The sequence below is a fragment of the Pecten maximus genome, chromosome 19, assembly GCF_902652985.1.
Source record: "Pecten maximus chromosome 19, xPecMax1.1, whole genome shotgun sequence".
Classification (NCBI taxonomy): domain Eukaryota; kingdom Metazoa; phylum Mollusca; class Bivalvia; order Pectinida; family Pectinidae; genus Pecten; species Pecten maximus.
Window position 1 is genome coordinate 22,824,924 of NC_047033.1, and position 18,275 is coordinate 22,843,198.

At 35.7% G+C, this 18,275-nt stretch overlaps 1 protein-coding gene across 4 annotated transcripts; it reads left to right on the forward strand.

The window, feature by feature from the left end:
* The first annotated feature begins 764 nt into the window (after positions 1-764).
* Positions 765-17,924, forward strand: LOC117317272. Of its 4 annotated transcripts, none has more exons than XM_033872015.1 (11): positions 765-937; positions 8,614-8,696; positions 9,030-9,374; positions 10,169-10,201; positions 10,788-10,910; positions 11,079-11,097; positions 13,033-13,172; positions 14,318-14,389; positions 15,863-15,970; positions 16,820-16,924; positions 17,317-17,924. In XM_033872015.1, exons 2-11 carry the CDS (start codon positions 8,627-8,629, stop codon positions 17,340-17,342), a joined length of 1,041 nt encoding a protein of 346 aa, XP_033727906.1. In that variant the 5' UTR covers positions 765-937; positions 8,614-8,626; the 3' UTR covers positions 17,343-17,924. The 4 variants fall into 4 exon arrangements, with proteins under 4 accessions (XP_033727906.1, XP_033727907.1, XP_033727908.1 ...); XM_033872016.1 differs by having other exon boundaries at positions 16,847-16,924; XM_033872017.1 differs by lacking the exon at positions 10,169-10,201.
* The last annotated feature ends 351 nt before the right edge of the window (positions 17,925-18,275 follow it).

Genomic DNA, 18,275 nt, shown 5'->3' on the forward strand with positions numbered 1-18,275 from the left:
TCAGCCTTTTGAGTGCAAACGCGTGATATATCTTATTATATTATATATGTATTGACTAAATATAAGAATGGTGTAGTGATCTATACAAAGAGAGCCCTAACAAGGGAATGTCTACTTACACGACGGAGTATGAAAAACAAACACTGGTTTTAACGAAAATACATATCGTTTGTAATTTCATCAGTATCAAGGAAATCTACTCACATTATCAAGTAACTGTTTATTACCAACACAACTATACACAACGCACTGTTTACCGTCTTCTCTGCTCGGCCATTGATCTCACTAGACGTTAATATTACTGCATAGTTGTTGATTAGATCGGTCTGTATTTGGGGTTTGTCCCAGAAGGTTGTATTTTCGTGGGTATTGGACTTCAGTGCAACCACTCTTTGAAACATCTCCAGTAAACACGTCTATATACTTGGTTGTCTATATATATATATATATTAGCAGGGTATTCATTTCTGTGCTATATCAGCTGACCGCGAATTAGATCCCCCAAATATTACAAACTATGCAGTATCGTTAGAAAAATTTAATGAAACAATAATGTTCTTACTTAAAAGCTGATAATGTTCACTGTTTCACTGGTAAACTGTTGTTGATATTTTTTCCCTGTTGTAGGTAACATACAGTGACCAATCCTATCCGTGGTTAATATGGATGTTGTACAGTACAGGGCCGGAGTAACTATTTCCGCTAAGATGACGTTTGTAAGGATGTGACTGATCTACTGCTGATGAAGACGGAAGTTTTCACATACTCAGAGCTATAGATGTGTTACAGTGTTGATTACTCGCTCTATACACATGAGACAAGAGTGTAACAGTGTTGTTCGCGAGATTTTGGTCAAATTATAAGTACTTATCTAAGTGACTTTGTATGTACTGGTACGAGTGGATATTGTGTCCTCTGCACGCGACAGTGTTATATGGTGAGTGGTTCTCTATTTATTTTTATCTTTATTTACTATACATATAGTTGTTTATTTACTTCCTAAAACATGTGTTTGAACAGGTTAAAATGGAAATGAATAGAAACTTCTGAATTAACTTGTAATATCAACGATAATCTTATTTTATTTCTAATTTATTTAGAAATGCTAGATTTTATAAAATTGTTTCAACGTCTTTAAATGCCAATGCTTCGGTAGCTGATGATAATTGGTATAATTATCTGTTGTATAAAAAGAGATTGTTTCCGTTGATTCATTAACCTATATCATTTTAAGGTATGGAGAGGAATATATAGACTGTCATTAATGCTTGGTTTTGTAGTGTATAACGTCCAATCAACAGTTATTTTCAATGATGTAACTTACTTAACACCTATTCAAAATCTATTAAAACGTGGACATACCTTAGTTACCTCCGCTGTGGCCGTTCGTGAAATTAAAATTGTTCCAATTATCTGTTTCCGTATTTATTAAACCAATCTTGTGTTCAAGCATGATACATTCTGTATCTCTTCTCTACTTCTTTAAAACTCGCTTAGATTGTGAATAAGCAGTTTAATTAAAAGAAAACCCTTCGCATTGATAAATAACATCTCCCGTATTTCCGGAATTCGTTCAGCAGTATTTAAGTCTGAGCACATAATGTATGCTAGAGTATGAGTATGGTTTCATGAATAAGGTTCTTAGGAAATATATCCACGGCGACAGAATAGAAATTCACGTATAGATTCCTGAGCAAGTATATCGGTTGCCGAACACAACAAGATATCCACAAGTGTTATCCTTTGCCTTTGTAAAACATTCAGAATTTCACGGATTGACTTCACAAATCTCTCAGTCATGCTGTCCGGGTATCATACAATGCATCTTTAATTGATCTTCCTGAAAAGCCTAGTCTTATTCTTTAAATGTTTTTTTTTGTCAATGTCTGATTACCATTAGCTGCATGATTAATGCAAGTAACTATAATTATCAGACAAGTTTACATCCCAGAAAAAGACCAAAGTGAGCCTTGTTTTGTCTTTCATGGAATAATGTTCAGGGAAATATTTCGGTAACGAAAAGGCATGAATTTGCAATTTTCGATTTTAGTTTTAGAACAAACATCATTCCGTAGAGATCTTTCAGTTTCTAAAAATAATGACCTTTCTAATTTCGATGTCTCATTTTAAGTTTCAAACTGGGGAGATATATGTTTATAATAGCTGCCAGGATGATACCCCCGGGCGAGTATGAATGTACACTTGTCACCAAGTAGACAGTTTACAATGGGGAGACATTCTTCTGACTGTGTCATATATCCGGGCTTGCTGTATCATGACCTGTGTTAGGGATCGGCCTTAGGTCAATTTAAGTACGTTATACTCGTCTCACCACAGTATCTCTCCGTCTTTAATCCATTCAATCCTCGTTAAATGAAAACAAAGGAAAACAACGTACCCAATCAACAATAGCGATTCTCTTAAAAAGACTGACTTCAAAACAATGATATCCAAGAAAACTATTTGTCTGATGAAACATGTTAGTTTCATCAGCTGGTGCGTGGTGAGGCGTGGTGAGGCGACCCTCGTTTGTCCGTCTGATGTTAAACTACTTTAGATTCCTGGGATGGACCTCACCAAAATTTGCGAAAAAATGACCTTGGTCCTTATTCAAAGTCACAGGGGTAAAATCTGTTAAATAATAAAAGTACTTCTGATTGACTCAAAAACCTGGATTTTTTTCTGGCTGATATCTTCCTGGGATAAATATATAATGATAAAGTTTGAGGAAAGAAATAACCCTGACCGATATTCAATGTCAGATTTGTTGATTTCATCAAAACACTCTAACCACTTCTTCTGATTTAGACCTGGATTAAAGATATTTGTTGGTCATATTTTTGGAATGGAGCACAACAAAAAAGGGCGCGAGTATTAATCAATGTCATATATGTTGTTAAAACATTACAAATGACTTCTGATCAACTGATATTCTTAGAACCTCGATATTCATGTTATGAGGAAGGCAAACTTCGCAAAAAGGAAATGTCATTTAACCTTATTCAATATCTTAGAATTCAAATTTGTTGGAGTACAAAGCCGTTCTTTTGATTTAACAGAATAAACAAAATATCAGAGTGAATACTTAGTGAGCGACACAGGCCCATTGGGCCTTTTGTTATAGTACGATTACTAAATATAGAATAATGATTTACATATTTTACTCTAACCATCATCAATGCACCCTTTTAGTTGTTGGCAATCAAATAATCGCCATACTAGTCGTGTGTGGTCCAAGAGATAAACAAGAAATAACTTGAAAACAGATAACTGGCAAAGCTAACAGTATTGCCCATTTTGAAGACAAACACCAGACTCATGTATAATACAATCACCAAGCTCATGGATAACACAATAACCAGACTCATGGATAACACAATAACCAGACTCATGGATAATACAATCACCAGACTCATGGATAATACAATCACCAAGCTCATGGATAATACAATCACCAGACTCATGGATAATACAACCACCAGACTCATGGATAATACAATCACCAAGCTCATGGATAATACAATCACCAGACTCATGGATAATACAATCACCAGACTCATGGATAATACAATCACCAGGCTCATGGATAATACAATCACCAAGCTCATGGATAATACAATAACCAGACTCATGGATAATATAATCACCAAGCACATGGATAATATCATCACCAGGCTCATGGATAATACAACCACCAAGCTCATGGATAATACAATCACCAGACTCATGGATAACACAACCACCAGACTCATGGATAATATAATCACCAGGCTCATGGATAATACAATCACCAAGCTCATGGATAATACAATAACCAGACTCATGGATAATATAATCACCAGGCTCATGGATAATACAATCACCAGGCTCATCGATAATTATTCATAGGGGCGACTGTTGTAAATGTAGCACATTCTTATCGGTATAACACTGATCATTACAGATATAGTGTTTACAATGTACACGGAGAGGTGTCATTTTAACGAATGTTAATCTAATCTCTTAAAGGTCTGGAAATATTCAGGACACCGTAACAAATGCTCAGATTCCTGTGTTCAATCATACCGGGAGGCTATGACTGGTGTATGTCGGGTCCCTGTGTTGCCCCGTCGTATGGTTACGGCTTGTGTAGATTCCGGTCCCTGTGTTCAGTCATGTCGAATGGTTACGGCTTGTGTAGATTCGAGTCCCTGTGTTCAGTCATGTCGAATGGTTACGGTTTGTGTAGATTCGGGTCCCTGTGTTCAGCCCTGTCGTATGGTTACGGTTTGTGTAGATTCAGGCCCCTGTGTTCAGTCCCGTCGTATGGTTACGGTTTGTGTAGATTCGGGTCCCTGTGTTCAGACCTGTCGTATGGTTACGGCTTGTGTAGATTCGAGTCCCTGTGTTCAGTCCCGTCGTATGGTTACGGTTTGTGTAGATTCGAGTCCCTGTGTTCAGTCCCGTCGTGTGGTTACGGTTTGTCTAGATTCAGGTCCCTGTGTTCAGCCCTGTCGTATGGTTACGGCTTGTGTAGATTCAGGTCCCTGCGTTCAGTCCCGTCGTGTGGTTACGGTTTGTCTAGATTCAGGTCCCTGTGTTCAGCCCATCGTATGGTAACGGATTGTGTAGATTCAGGTCCCTGTGTTCAGCCCTGTCGTATGGTAACGGATTGTGTAGATTCAGGTCCCTGTGTTCAGCCCTGTCGTATGGTTACGGTTTGTCTAGATTCAGGTCCCTGTGTTCAGACCTGTCGTATGGTTACGGCTTGTGTAGATTCAGGTCCCTGTGTTCAGACCTGTCGTATGGTTACGGTTTGTGTAGATTCAGGTCCCTGTGTTCAGCCCCGTCGTGTTGTTACGGTTTGTGTAGATTCGGGTCCCTGTGTTTGGCCATGGTTATGGCTGGTCATGCTGATGGATAAAAAATGGTTTTTAAACCTTTACAAATACATAAGGCTGATGACAAACAATCGGCTTTGCTTCCGATAATCAGATTACACAGTTTTATCCATTTCGTAGAATTTACGCACGAAGTTCACTGACTTTAAAGATGAAAAATGTTTACTTCGTATTTTATACCATTAAAACTACCGGGGACAGACATTTTGCTATAACGATTTCGTATTACAGTCCAACCCGATTATGACGAATTTTTGGGGACCCCTAAAATGTGTTCGTACTATACGGGTTTTGTATCATGTGGGTTCGTATTTGCAATGTGCCACGCCATGTATGCATGCACATACATGGCTGTATGCACACGTTTCGTGTTACACTTTTCTCACCAAAATTAAACAAAACCGGATGTTAATTTAATATAGAAAATAAAACATTTAAAACATTGTACATTATAAGTGTGTGGCGTTCAGTCTTTGGTTATCTACAGTTGGCCTACCAATACACAATGGGCCTACAACGGCTACATAATGTCATATCACGATCGCGCTAATCACGTTTTGCAGCTGTGAAATAATCACTGACCGGTGTTTGTTTCACTCTTTCCAAGCTGACCTTACTTACAAATACACCCAAGTCTGAGAGATATTTGAAAACACAATCATGAATGTCATTTTGATTTTGAACAAATAATTTCAACTTGTCAGGGCATTCGCGGATCTCGCGATCTGTAACGCTTGTTTCCGGCTCAGTATCATCATCATCGCTCTCGTGGAGCTCTATTCCTCAGTAATCTCCTCTGATGTGACAATACTGATGTCAATATCAAGGTGTTCCTCAGCCGCGATAACTTAGGTAGCAGAAGTCGTAATTCTGATTACGGGATGTTGTCATCCGGGTCATACACTTTCTATAGAGCGCGTGGGCCGGTAGGAGACAAAGGTAATGAAAACTTACCTGCGTCACACTTGACTGACTCTGACAATTCGTATGATGTGGGTTTAACAACATAAACAGTGGTCAAGGGACCCTGGCATGTCTGTGTATTACCCAGGATTTTGTCGTAACCGATTCGTATTAAGTGGGTAAACAACATAAACAGTGGTCAAGGGACCCTGGCATATCTGTGTATTACCCAGGATTTCGTCGTAACCGATTCGTATTAAGTGGGTAAACAACATAAACAGTGGTCAAGGGACCCTGGCATATCTGTGTATTACCCAGGATTTCGTCGTAACCGATTCGTATTAAGTGGGTAAACAACATAAACAGTGGTCAAGGGACCCTGGCATATCTGTGTATTACCCGGGTTTTCGTCGTAACCGATTCGTATTAAGTGGGTAAACAACATAAACAGTGGTCAAGGGACCCTGGCATATCTGTGTATTACCCGGGTTTTCGTCGTAACCGATTCGTATTAAGTGGGTAAACAACATAAACAGTGGTCAAGGGACCCTGGCATGTCTGTGTATTACCCAGGATTTTGTCGTCGTAACCGATTCGTATTAAGTGGGTAAACAATATAAACATATTGCACACGGTTTGCAGGGGATTTGATTTTCATTCGTACATTTGTATAAAGTGAGTTTTTGTATTACCAGAGTTTGTATTACCAGAGTTTGTGTTACCAGAGTTTGTATTATCAGAGTTTGTATTATCAGAGTTTGTATTAAGTGGGTTGGACTGTATATACAGATACTGACTTTATTTGTTACCAATCGTAAAATTCACTGTATTTACTTTAGTTTACTGAAAATGACGTATTTTCAATCAATCGCGAAGCCACACTTCATTTTGTCCTAACTGTATGACGTAGATTGGTGCAAAACGATCTTTTATGGCTTTGCAAAAACAAAAATCAACAACAACAAAAAAAAACCAAGAAACCATGAAATACAGTTGGGTAATTTAAATGTGATATGAAACACTTTTAAAATGCGATACTCGATAATAAGATTTTCAATCGAACGTCAGACTTGCGTTTTCCGTATAGTTCGTAAGTTTGCTAATGCAGTCAGGAGTCGTGTTAGACTGTGTCACCTAGACAAGGAACGTGTTGAAAAATATAGGGAATCTCCGCTTGATGGGATTAAAAGAAAACCATTATAATGGGTTTATGTTTGTCATTTCAATGGTCAGGTAATATTTTTATTCCTCCACAGTCTAAAATTTATCATGATCTATCACTGCAAGACATGATTTCATTGAAAATCACAATTCCATATTTTTTATAAGACAAAAATGCCCCCCTCCCCCTAAAAATCCCAAGGTTCCTAAACTAAACTAGACACTTTGTCAACCATCTGACCTGTATGGCGTCAAGCAAGACTGTTCAGTAAACATCACGCGTCTCTAATAGGTCAAACGAAACCGATTAGATGCATGTGCAATTAGCCACTACATTCGAAGTTTGCGTCGCCTCTGCGTAAGTGGGGGAGCAAGATAGGGACTTCGTGGCTTAGTTGGAACTTCCGCAACCGATTTCTAACCTTTCTAAGACACACTGAGGGTAACATCTTAAAGTACCGTTTCCGTCACCGTTATGGAGGAGCAGTAGAGACGTATGTCTACCTGGACGTCGGGCGTAGTGCGCTGGCATCCGCTCCCGGAACGGCAACCCAATTCTTTCTGTAGGTTTGAGACGCCAAACTTAACGGGATATTGTTGTCTCAGGTACACAATATTTCTGGGCTTCATGGTCGACAAGATTTTAAATGAAGAACATTTTCACAATTACATTAGAAAAAGTGAACATGCGTTCCATTTGTCCGCTACAAAAGGATTCTCCTCGGAACCACTTAGCATTTACAGATAATTATAACTTTTTTCTCATCCGTGTTTTGAACAAAATTGCTTTGTTTTTTCTGTGAAATTGAATCTTTTCACAAAAAAAACCTTGCTATCGAGAAAATCAGCATGGAAAAACAGTAATGTTTTGCAACAAAGCAAATTGTGGACTAAAGGTCACTCATACACAATTTCCTGAATATGCCATTTCCTTCAATATAAATACAGACGAATTTTAGAAGGATCATATACCCAATAGTGAATGTAAAACTGCAACACACAGCTGTTCGTCTGTGACCCTGCTGCCCAAATAGCGGCGGCTAAATTTGGGATATCATCTTTTCTCTTTTTTTTTTTTGTAAATAAATTTGCTCTTCCTAATGTCTCCCTTGACACTGACACTTTTGTTGAGCGTTCGCCCATGCATTTTTTGAATTGGTACGACTGGCTCACCTGTTGTCAGTATAATAGTAATAGTATAAAATAACCCCGAGATATCCAAGCCGTTTCGAGAATCAACTTTTGATATGACTGTCAAATTTGACGCGAGTATTTTGGTATGTTGTTTTCTGTCTGTTCGGCGTAAACTTTTCTTTGTCCAAATTTCACATTTTTGGACCGATGCCATTGACCATAAGTATTATGGTATGTATTGTGACCATGTTATTCGTATATAGTTTGTGGTTTCCTGAAAGGAATTTCGGTCGACGGGTTTCTAAAAATAATTGCCTTTGTTTTTTTCAGTTTTTATCTTTTTTCCAGTTTCTTTGAAAATTCATAGGGTTTATGATGATAATATGAAGTTATGTTTAATGAGCTCGGGAGTTATTTTTGATTAATGTCTTGTATTCCTCAAACTGTTGTACTATGCAAACGGCTGCAAAAACTTATTTACTTCTACTTTTAATTGACTAATTCATAAGTTGATGACCGTATATGTATTTTACAGATTTTGAAGACAAATGAGAGTGCTGACGAGTTGCGCCCAAATGAAGTCGACTTTAACTGTATTAACCTTAATCTTTAATTGCGGTAAGGATATTTTAGTGACTTTTGGCAAAATACTAATGGTATCATTCTTCAAAATTATAACTCACTGATCTGTTTAAAGTTCTGGATAAATGGAAAATTTTTCCTGATCTCAATAATATGCAAGATGGGAATTCAGACACTATACTGGTTCACCACCTGTCGACACGGTAAGAACAATACTATCATTACTACAAACAGTATTATCCCTGTTTTTTTTTTATACCTTTACACTAATGGTACCCTTCATTCATGAATATTGTTTTTTAAATGATATCAATTGTTACGGGGAAAACGTCATTCTTTATATATCATTACCTCTTTATTTATTTCCAGTTTCTTGCCAACGCCCGAGAGCTGTCGACACATGGATTTTGAGTAACAGAGACCGGTATGTATTGTCATATACTGTAACGCGTCGACAAGAACCTCATGTGTCATGGTGGTGGAAATCTTCATCACAGCACAGTGAATACGAACAATTACAACATACCCCAACTGACAACTTTCATGAAACTATTACCACTGTTGAAAGAGACGAAGGGACACTATACGACATACGATTAGAAATTTCCAACATAAATAAAAACATCTTCGGGGAATACAAAGTTGAAATCGACGGGAACAGCAACATGACACGATATTTCACCATCAACGAAATGCCCAGCGAACAATTAGATGGTATATATGTATTCGATTATTGGCATTGTTCTGCATGCATACTCCCAGATTATTCTATCCTAGTGGAATGAAATTTCATTTCAAGATCATTTCTATTTACGAAGGTATTAGCACAAAATCTTTGTGTTCAAAAGAAAAACAAAGTCATGCCCTATCAACATCATTGTATATTATATTGTATTTTAGCAGTTCGATTTCGTAACATGATAAAATATGATGTTGAGAGTGTACCTGGTTTAAACATCATTAAATATGATGTTGAGAGTGTACCTGATTTAAACATCATTAAATATGATGTTGAGAGTGTACCTGATTTAAACATCGTTAAATATGATGTTGAGAGTGTACCTGATTTAAACATCATGGAATATGATGTTGAGAGTTTACTTGATTAAAACATCATGAAGTATGATGTTGAGAGTGTACCTGGTTTAAACATCATGAAATATGATGTTGAGAGTGTACCTGGTTTAAACATCATGGAATATGATGTTGAGAGTGTACCTGGTTTAAACATCATTAAATATGATGTTGAGAGTGTACTTGGTTTAAACATCATGAAGTATGATGTTGAGAGTGTACCTGATTTAAACATCATGAAGTATGATGTTGAGAGTGTACCTGGTTTAAACATCATGAAATATGATGTTGAGAGTGTACCTGGTTTAAACATAATGAAATATGATGTTGAGAGTTTACTTGATTAAAACTGCAATTAACGCTATTGGTATGAAAAACCAAAATATAGATAATTATATCTAACAGAATGACAAATTTGCATGTAAATTTTACAGGGCTTAATGAAATTCCTGCCGCTTCTGATGAAGGTATGATCCTATCACCATCGGATGTGTTGTACATGTCTTTACTTTCAAATATGTATACAATGCCTGCATGCTTCTTTAGTAAAACATGTCACATAATCAAATATTTATGCTGCTGATTGTCTTTTTTTTTTAATTCATTCTCAATATTATAATATATCAAAGTAATACTTCCTAGCAATATGCTTGATAAAAGGTTTCAATGGTTTAATGAGATTTAGACCTATATAAGTAGTGTTTACCCTTTGCATGACGCCCTCTATTCTTACTGACTACAGATAATATTCACGGGTTCTTATGTCATTTGCAGTGTTGATCAGCCGTTAATCTAATAATGACAATCAATTGTCTAATGTGTTATTAATAATCGAGAGCTAGGCATCCTTAATTATAGGAATTATCACATAGTCTTACACTTTCACACTTCATAACGTCAAATTTCCTGCCTCAGTGGCAACATTTACTTTATAAAGTTCCATAATACAGATTAATATTATAAACTGGGCAAATGTAGTCTCCATTAGTAAATTATAAATATACTTGTAAGCTTTGTGTCTTTTTCATCTTGTATTAAATTTTTCATTTGAAGCCGACAGGTTCGAGTTTTCCAAAAACCAGGTTTATATAGCAGTTGGCGTTGCAGTGGGCATACTGATAGCTGTTGCACTCATCTCAATTACAATTATTGTGCGAGTAAAGACGAAAAGAGCAGGTATGTATAGTTGTCACTGCCGAGGTCAAAACTTAATACGCTACTCAGTTTATCAACTAGTATTTGGCCTATCAAATAGTTTGATACCAAGCATTAAAACCACATTCATGATAATTTGCTTACATCTTTAATTTTGAAACACTAATGATGTTATGGTATTTATTACAGGTCGTTCAGAAAGTCAAAGGTAAGCATTGCTGTACCTCTTTTCATTCTTGGTATTTATTACATGTCGTTCAGAAAGACATAGGTAAGATTTGTGTTACCTCTTTACATCCTTGTACATCTTTATGATTATTGGTATACAGTGAACTAAACATTAAACATGATTTACATATTTTTTTTACTCGCCTGACTTTTTGGCCTTAATGACCTTTCCCGTTATTGGACCGTTAATAATGTTAAATGTAATAACTAACAACTGTCTATTGGCCGCAAATTATTTTATTTTCTCTTGAACTAATTCAGTTTTGTATTAAATATAGGGTGTCAAAAATTTAAATATTCAATAGATGTAATCACATAGTCTGTTTGTTAAAGACGGGTTACCACGTTTTTGCGTTCAATGTTTGTTCCCCGTAAAAACATATTTCAATTTTTCGTGTACTTTTTCTGTTTTCCTATGCAGAACATAAAGAAATAAGAGAAAAGATATGTTCATTCTATATGTATGGCGAATTACTTTACAAAATTGGTATCAACGAAAACTGATAACGTAGGAAATCTAGACAAAGTATTTTCACGGCAACAAAAATTGAATGTGAGGAATGCATATATATTTATTCAAAATGACCAAAGAACTCATTATTTAAAATAACCTTTTCCATACAATACTAAATTGTCGCTTTAATACTGACGCTTTTAAGATGTGTTACTAACGGAAATGACCCAAAGTGTGGTGTTTCTCACGTGTATACACGGACGTTATTAATAAGCTGACAATCATTTTCGGTGTAAATTCTATATATCAACACAACATCACCGGGGAAGCTGTGCATAATAATGAAATTTAAGTTCAGAAATATTGACGAACTGTAAAGTTTTAAATATTTAAGAACATATTTTTTATGCTTATCATTGTTTTAATGGTAATACAAATGTTGATGTTTTCGATACCTTTACCCTACATTTTGATTTTCTTATTGTTTTATTTTGATTTTAATTTTTCGAGTTCAGGTCTCAATAGTATATATGTTGACAAACAGATTCCTCCCTTTCCATCGATGTTTTCCGAGGCACATGAGTTTTGTGATCTCATTAAAATTTACACGTGACAGAGGCTATAAGACAAGGTTATCATAAAACCTTCGAGTTTCTTAACATATCATAACTAGTCAAAGTTTTCTATCGAACCTGTTAACGTTTACAAAATCTCAAACTGTCTTAAAACTATTAGTAATATTTCATGCTAAATGATACATAATTTAAAATAATACACCTTGTATCTGGTAAAAATAAGATTTTCTGGCTTTAAGTTAAGATGCTACATGTACACGATTGGAGAAATGCAACAAACAGACCAGACTCGAACACAGAACCTCCGAACTCCAGATTGATTCTCTAACCATTTCAGTTACCTAGCCATCGAAGTTATACTTCATATACATATTATATATTTATATACACAGAAAATTACATTACATAACAACATGCCCAAATCACCTATATCACTCAACCGCTACTAATGCAATTTAAAATTTATGTAGATGTTTAGCTGATTACCTTTTAATTCAAATATAAGCGTAGGCTAAGATCTTTTAAAAGTCATTTGAGCAAATTTTGTAGCCCTTTCTTCAGGTATGCTACTTGCCCAATGCCTTTGCCTGTGTATTTTTCCAAGAAAAAGTCTGTGACCTGTGATCTTGATATTAGATCAACGTCAATCGTATGAACAATGTTTGTATCATTTAAGCATTGAGCTGTTTTTGTATGGTATTTATCATCTATTTGAATGCCAGAGCTTTGCAAGCAAACAACATAATGTGCGTTAGCACATTATAATAATGACGATAACAAACACGCAAACTATTGTATTCACTGCTAACAATTGTTAGCACCATATTACTTCAAGATGTACATGTATATGTAACATTGAAATGTCATTCACACCTATGTTATCTAGAAACACAACAACGGAAAACAATAGTGAAGGGTTGTCTATATCTTCTCACCATTACACGGACGTTCACTCTACCACCGGATATGAAGGTTTAAGTGACAAACGGGACCAGCATGAATATATAACGACACTCAACACAACAGGTAGGTTCAATGTGGAAGTTTTACAAACACTAACTTTGATTTATTTAGTAATTTCATAGTTATAATAAACCTGTTAAATGTATCATTTAAAGTTCGTGTCAAAATAAAAACGTAACTTTTAAATTCAAGCTTCTTTAGATGTTTTATGTTCCGTACAAGAATGTTTTTTTTCTGCAAATAAGGGAACACTCATACGTATTAAGTTCATCCCATTGGCACTGGGGCAATGGTTAAATGCTAATTATTTCCCTTTGGGGAACTTGCGGCGTTGTAGAACGTCATACTTGGTCATTGGTTCACCTAGGTAAGGTGGTGTGTCGTTTGACAACAATAGATCACTCTGACCTTTACTCTGACCTTCGGCCTACATCCAAGAAAAACTGTCCTCGCTGAATATTCTACACTACTTGACACTTGCACTCTCTTCCTGGGGCATTGGTTCACCGATGTGAGGCATTTCAAAAACAGGTCACCGTGGCCTATATTTTGTCTTTTAACCTACGTCAAAGACAAAATTTGTCGGGGCTCTATCTCCAATATAACATGGCAATAGAACTTCATAATTTGGTATGGTTTCACCTTGGAAAGAAGGTGTGTCATTTGTCAAAATTAGACCAATTTTACCTAAACTTAGACCTTTTACCTACATTAAAGAAACGTTTGTCTGAGCTCTATCATTATTCCCACTGACTTACATTAATGTTTTTCGGCGACTTATCTCATTGGTAAAGCTTGTTTATGATGCATTCTTGACATATAATTTCACATCCGGTGGGGAACTGTAATTCGCCGAATGGTCTCGTTTGAAGTAACCTTCACATGCCTCATCACCAGTGTTGTTCTGAACTGTAAATACACCAGTTCACGTTACACTACATGATCGTAAGAGCGAAAACTTGGTGTGAGATCTATGTGATTTTCGTACAACAAAACAGTTTGTAGTGACGAATCCCTTTCTTATGCCCTACGTTTTGACTTTTAATTTACTTAAAAAGAAGCCATATATTTACTATAAATTTGAATAACAGATATGGACGTTTTGGCTAAAATGTCTTTTTATTTGATATTACAGCATCATAAAGTCTACTCCTGTGTTTGATATTGTGCAAGTTTTTAGGTATCCATATATATATATTTTTTTACAGCAAACCATGGAGGATACAATGATCCCGCTACTATTCACAAACCTGCAACCTCCGCAAAGAAAAAGACATTTGGTAATGATAATAAACGTTCAAACTCGATCAAGAGGACCAGTTTCATGGTCTTCAGTACATAACATGGAATGAACCATTTACCGTTAAACATGTTTTAATTGATGGTATTGACAACAACCTACAAGCTACAAGTTTCTATCACAGCAAAACTAGACGAAATTGTTAACGCATACAATATTTTAAAAGCTAAAAGCTGTCGGTATGGATACTCACAAAGCTTCGTAACTTACGAGTTCTTGTAAATATTGACGAAATTGCTAAATCTTACGAATTTCGTTATTTCGTTTCAAAAAGTGTGTTCGTAACTTTTTTCGTATTTATGACCAAATCGTACTTTCTATCGGGTAAAAACAAATCAGAAAACAAAACAATAAAAGGCGACACTATTGGGGCGAAAAACACACGTCGGTCTTCGACCCGTGTCCCCTACTCAGACAATGAACTTTATCTTGTTCTTTCCAAACAAACGTTTATTGAAAGAAAAGAAAATTATCTGTTAAATTCCAATCGGATATTCTTGATAATGCGATGTAAAAAACAGTTACAATATAAATTTCACGAATTAAGCTCACTGCTTACATTGACGTAATGCTCCAATTTAGTCTCAACATAGAATGATTGCTGTTGTAGTCTGGAAAAAAATACGTCAAATTAGTCACATTTTCACGAGTATTTCACCTGTATGATTCTTCGTCATTCAAAACTTGGCTTCTGTCTCCTAATAATCATTCAAAAGGCAGTAACGACAGTTTGTAACTGGTACGGCATCATTTTCTGTTCAAAAGTAGTATGATTTGCGTACAACGTCAATATGCTTTCGTATGTAACAACAGGGTAGATTGCGTACTTATAAAGTTGCGATTGTTCGTAAGTTTTGTTGAACGCTTAGTACCTGTTATTCATAAAGTTGACTTATATAAAAGCAACGGAAATTCGTAAGTTACGAAGCTTTCTTAAACATAGCCACATTTTACATTTTGGACTGTATACTTGAGTGTTGCGAGGACATTGAAACCTAAAACAAAAAAAAACATTTTTTATCTATTTTGTTTTTGTTTGATGTGGTTCTGTTTTATACCAAAAGGTAAAAGAATATAATTATGATAATAAAAATCATCGAGGAAAGAAAGTTTCAAGTTTAAGATATATTTCAAGTTGTGTTTCATGTTTAACATTCTCGCAACAGTTACAAAGGTAAAATGTAAAATGGAGACCTGGAAGTTAGGAAGAGACCTACAGAAGAAATAAAAAGCAATTATACTGGAACCTGACAAATCTGGGTCAAATATTTGTGGTATTTAGCAACTTTATACTGCAGAGTTCGTCAGATTTACATCATTTATTTTCCCTGTCTTTATTACGTAGTAAAACTATACATTTATATGCCTTACTTGCTAGTGTGAGTGTAACAGACATGCGTACATACATCCATATCAGCCAATGCTAATATTCCATACTGTTTTATTTTTTCAGCCAATACCTTGTATGGGGAATCCAATTTAGTGATCAAATCTGGTATAAAACCCTCCAGCTTACTAAAGCCAGTTCCAAAAGTTGCCTATAAAAAGAAACAAAATAAAGGTTTGTAAGATTTTACGTTGTTACCTTCAAATATGTTTTGCGATCTTCAAAAAAAGAGCCCTGTCTAACACGACCAAAGGACCAAGAAAATGGTACCATTATAGACAAGTAGTCTTGTAATAATGACTAATCTACAATAAACAATAAAATGTTAATATTTGGAATAAAGCCAAAAGACCCTTATATATTTTTGTTAAAATATTTTTGTAATAATCATATAACACATCTTCGCTAGCCAAGGCTTCTGATTACGTTACACTCCACGAACCCTTGGCAGATATATAGGCGTCAGTTCTGGCCCTCTAGCGGTGATTCGAAATTACCACCCTTCACGCATGAAATTTTCGACCAATCAAAACAAGCGTTACAGATTTACTTCATCGGTGATGTTTACAAACACACATCGAGGTTTGGTGTCATTTCGATGAGATATGTGATCAATGACTTATATGAATTGATCAAACACTGCGAATGTTCCCCCAAAGATTGTGGTTTTTGTATTTAGGTTAAATGCCATGACATAGTCGACAATGTAGCTCTGTACTGGGTGCCGCATTTTTTGTTTATTGCGAAACCAAGCCAGAATGTAAAACGCGATTTGATTGGGTGCCCTGGGATTCCAGGGCGCGACGGTTTGAACACGACTATATCCGTCAAGGGTTCGTGGAGTGTAACGTAATCAGAAGCCTTGGCTAGCGAAGATGCATATAACATTGAGTGGTTGTTACCAAAATGTATATCTGTTCTATTCAAAATTGTTGTTTTCGCATCACAAAGATAGCAATATTGTAATGTACTTCTAATGCTGTAACAAGACATTTTTATCAATTTTGATTATTTATCCTACAGCGAGACATTTTTCCGACTCCACTTCAGATCGAGAGGATACATGTACATACGAAAATGTTGCTAAGTATTCACCAGGCGCGCACAGCTATGAAAATTGTAACAATTGTAAGTAGAAAAATGTCTTATCTGAATAACAGGTTTTAATTATCTTTATATTTGAAAAATGTCAACGAAACAAGTGCATTTATAGCATTTTACCACTTAATGTGTTTTCGAAAAAATGCTTTTTAAAGACAAATTTATTCCTTATTGTATAGATATATCCTTTTAGTCTATCTGATCCCTTTTGTAGCGGTCCGCGGTCCGTCCTGTTTTTTCGTTCGCACATGTACGCTGATATAATATATATACATAATGCAACGTTAGACGAATTTGCTATTCTGTTTAAAGCATTATACAACCTAATATCAACCTAATATCAATAATTTCCATGTTTGTTTATTTTGTGTATTTTAGAGCAGCTTTGTGATTAATGTTTTTGCCTTTTATTTTTGCAGTAAAACGAACGAAGTCAGCACAATAATGTGAGGATCATGAAGACATATTTCACATTCATTGGTGATTTCGACGTCAGATGTTGTATGAGTGATTCGTTGAGATGTTGTTTTCAGTGACGTTGTATACATGAATAATTTGTTGAAAGAAGAAGTTATATTTATTTATAAGCATTGTTATATTTATGCAAGTTGCTTCTTTGTTTGTTGTTCATTCAACATTCGTTATTTTAATTTCAGTCAAATGACGCCCTTGAGATAACTCGTTGATACTTACTTAGGTGACGTTATGTAAACCTATACCCCATAACGACACGTGACTATACTCGCTGTACATCTATAGGGACTGAGGTACTTAGGTCAAGGTCATGATAATCAACATCAGCTGTAAAAAACAACTATGACCTTAAACGTTACAGGACTGAAACTGCTGAATAATCGAAACCAAAGTGTGTAAGAAGATCATTTCCGTCCTGGTCAGGGAGTTAGATATGGGAGAGTTTACATAGTACAATTGAAAGGGAAATACTTGTTAAACTGTCAAATAAAAGGATTATTTCAGGCTGAAATATTGCTGAATTTAATAGACAAATAAAAGGTTAAAAGACAAACAACTCTTCTTCTTTTCTTTAGTTTTCATTTTTTACAGCTTAATGAATACCTTGGGGGAAGCTTATGGTTGACATCTCATTTGTAAATCTTCTGTTTCCTTGAGAGATGTGAAGTCACATTTGATGTTTGTTGATATATCTGGTGGTTTCTTTGATACTAATTCTCATTAGGAAGATATGGCTGGTGTCCTAGATTTGTTTGGCGGTAACATCAATGAAGCAGAAGACGTTTACTCCCCCAAAACGCTCGGTCTTATTCATACAAATCTATATTCTGTTCGTATTTTGCCATTGTTTTGTCGATTTCAAGCTGGAGTCATGATACCTTTTGTATATTGATCTGTACTGACC

Excerpts from the sequence above, each read along its gene's own strand:
- LOC117317272 (XM_033872015.1), top strand. The coding sequence starts at position 8,627 with ATGAGAGTGCTGACGAGTTGCGCCCAAATGAAGTCGACTTTAACTGTA. Across the intron at positions 8,697-9,029 it reads AACCTTAATCTTTAATTGCG|TTTCTTGCCAACGCCCGAGA; the intron begins GTAAGGATATTT and ends ATTTATTTCCAG. Across the intron at positions 9,375-10,168 it reads GCCCAGCGAACAATTAGATG|GGCTTAATGAAATTCCTGCC; the intron begins GTATATATGTAT and ends TAAATTTTACAG.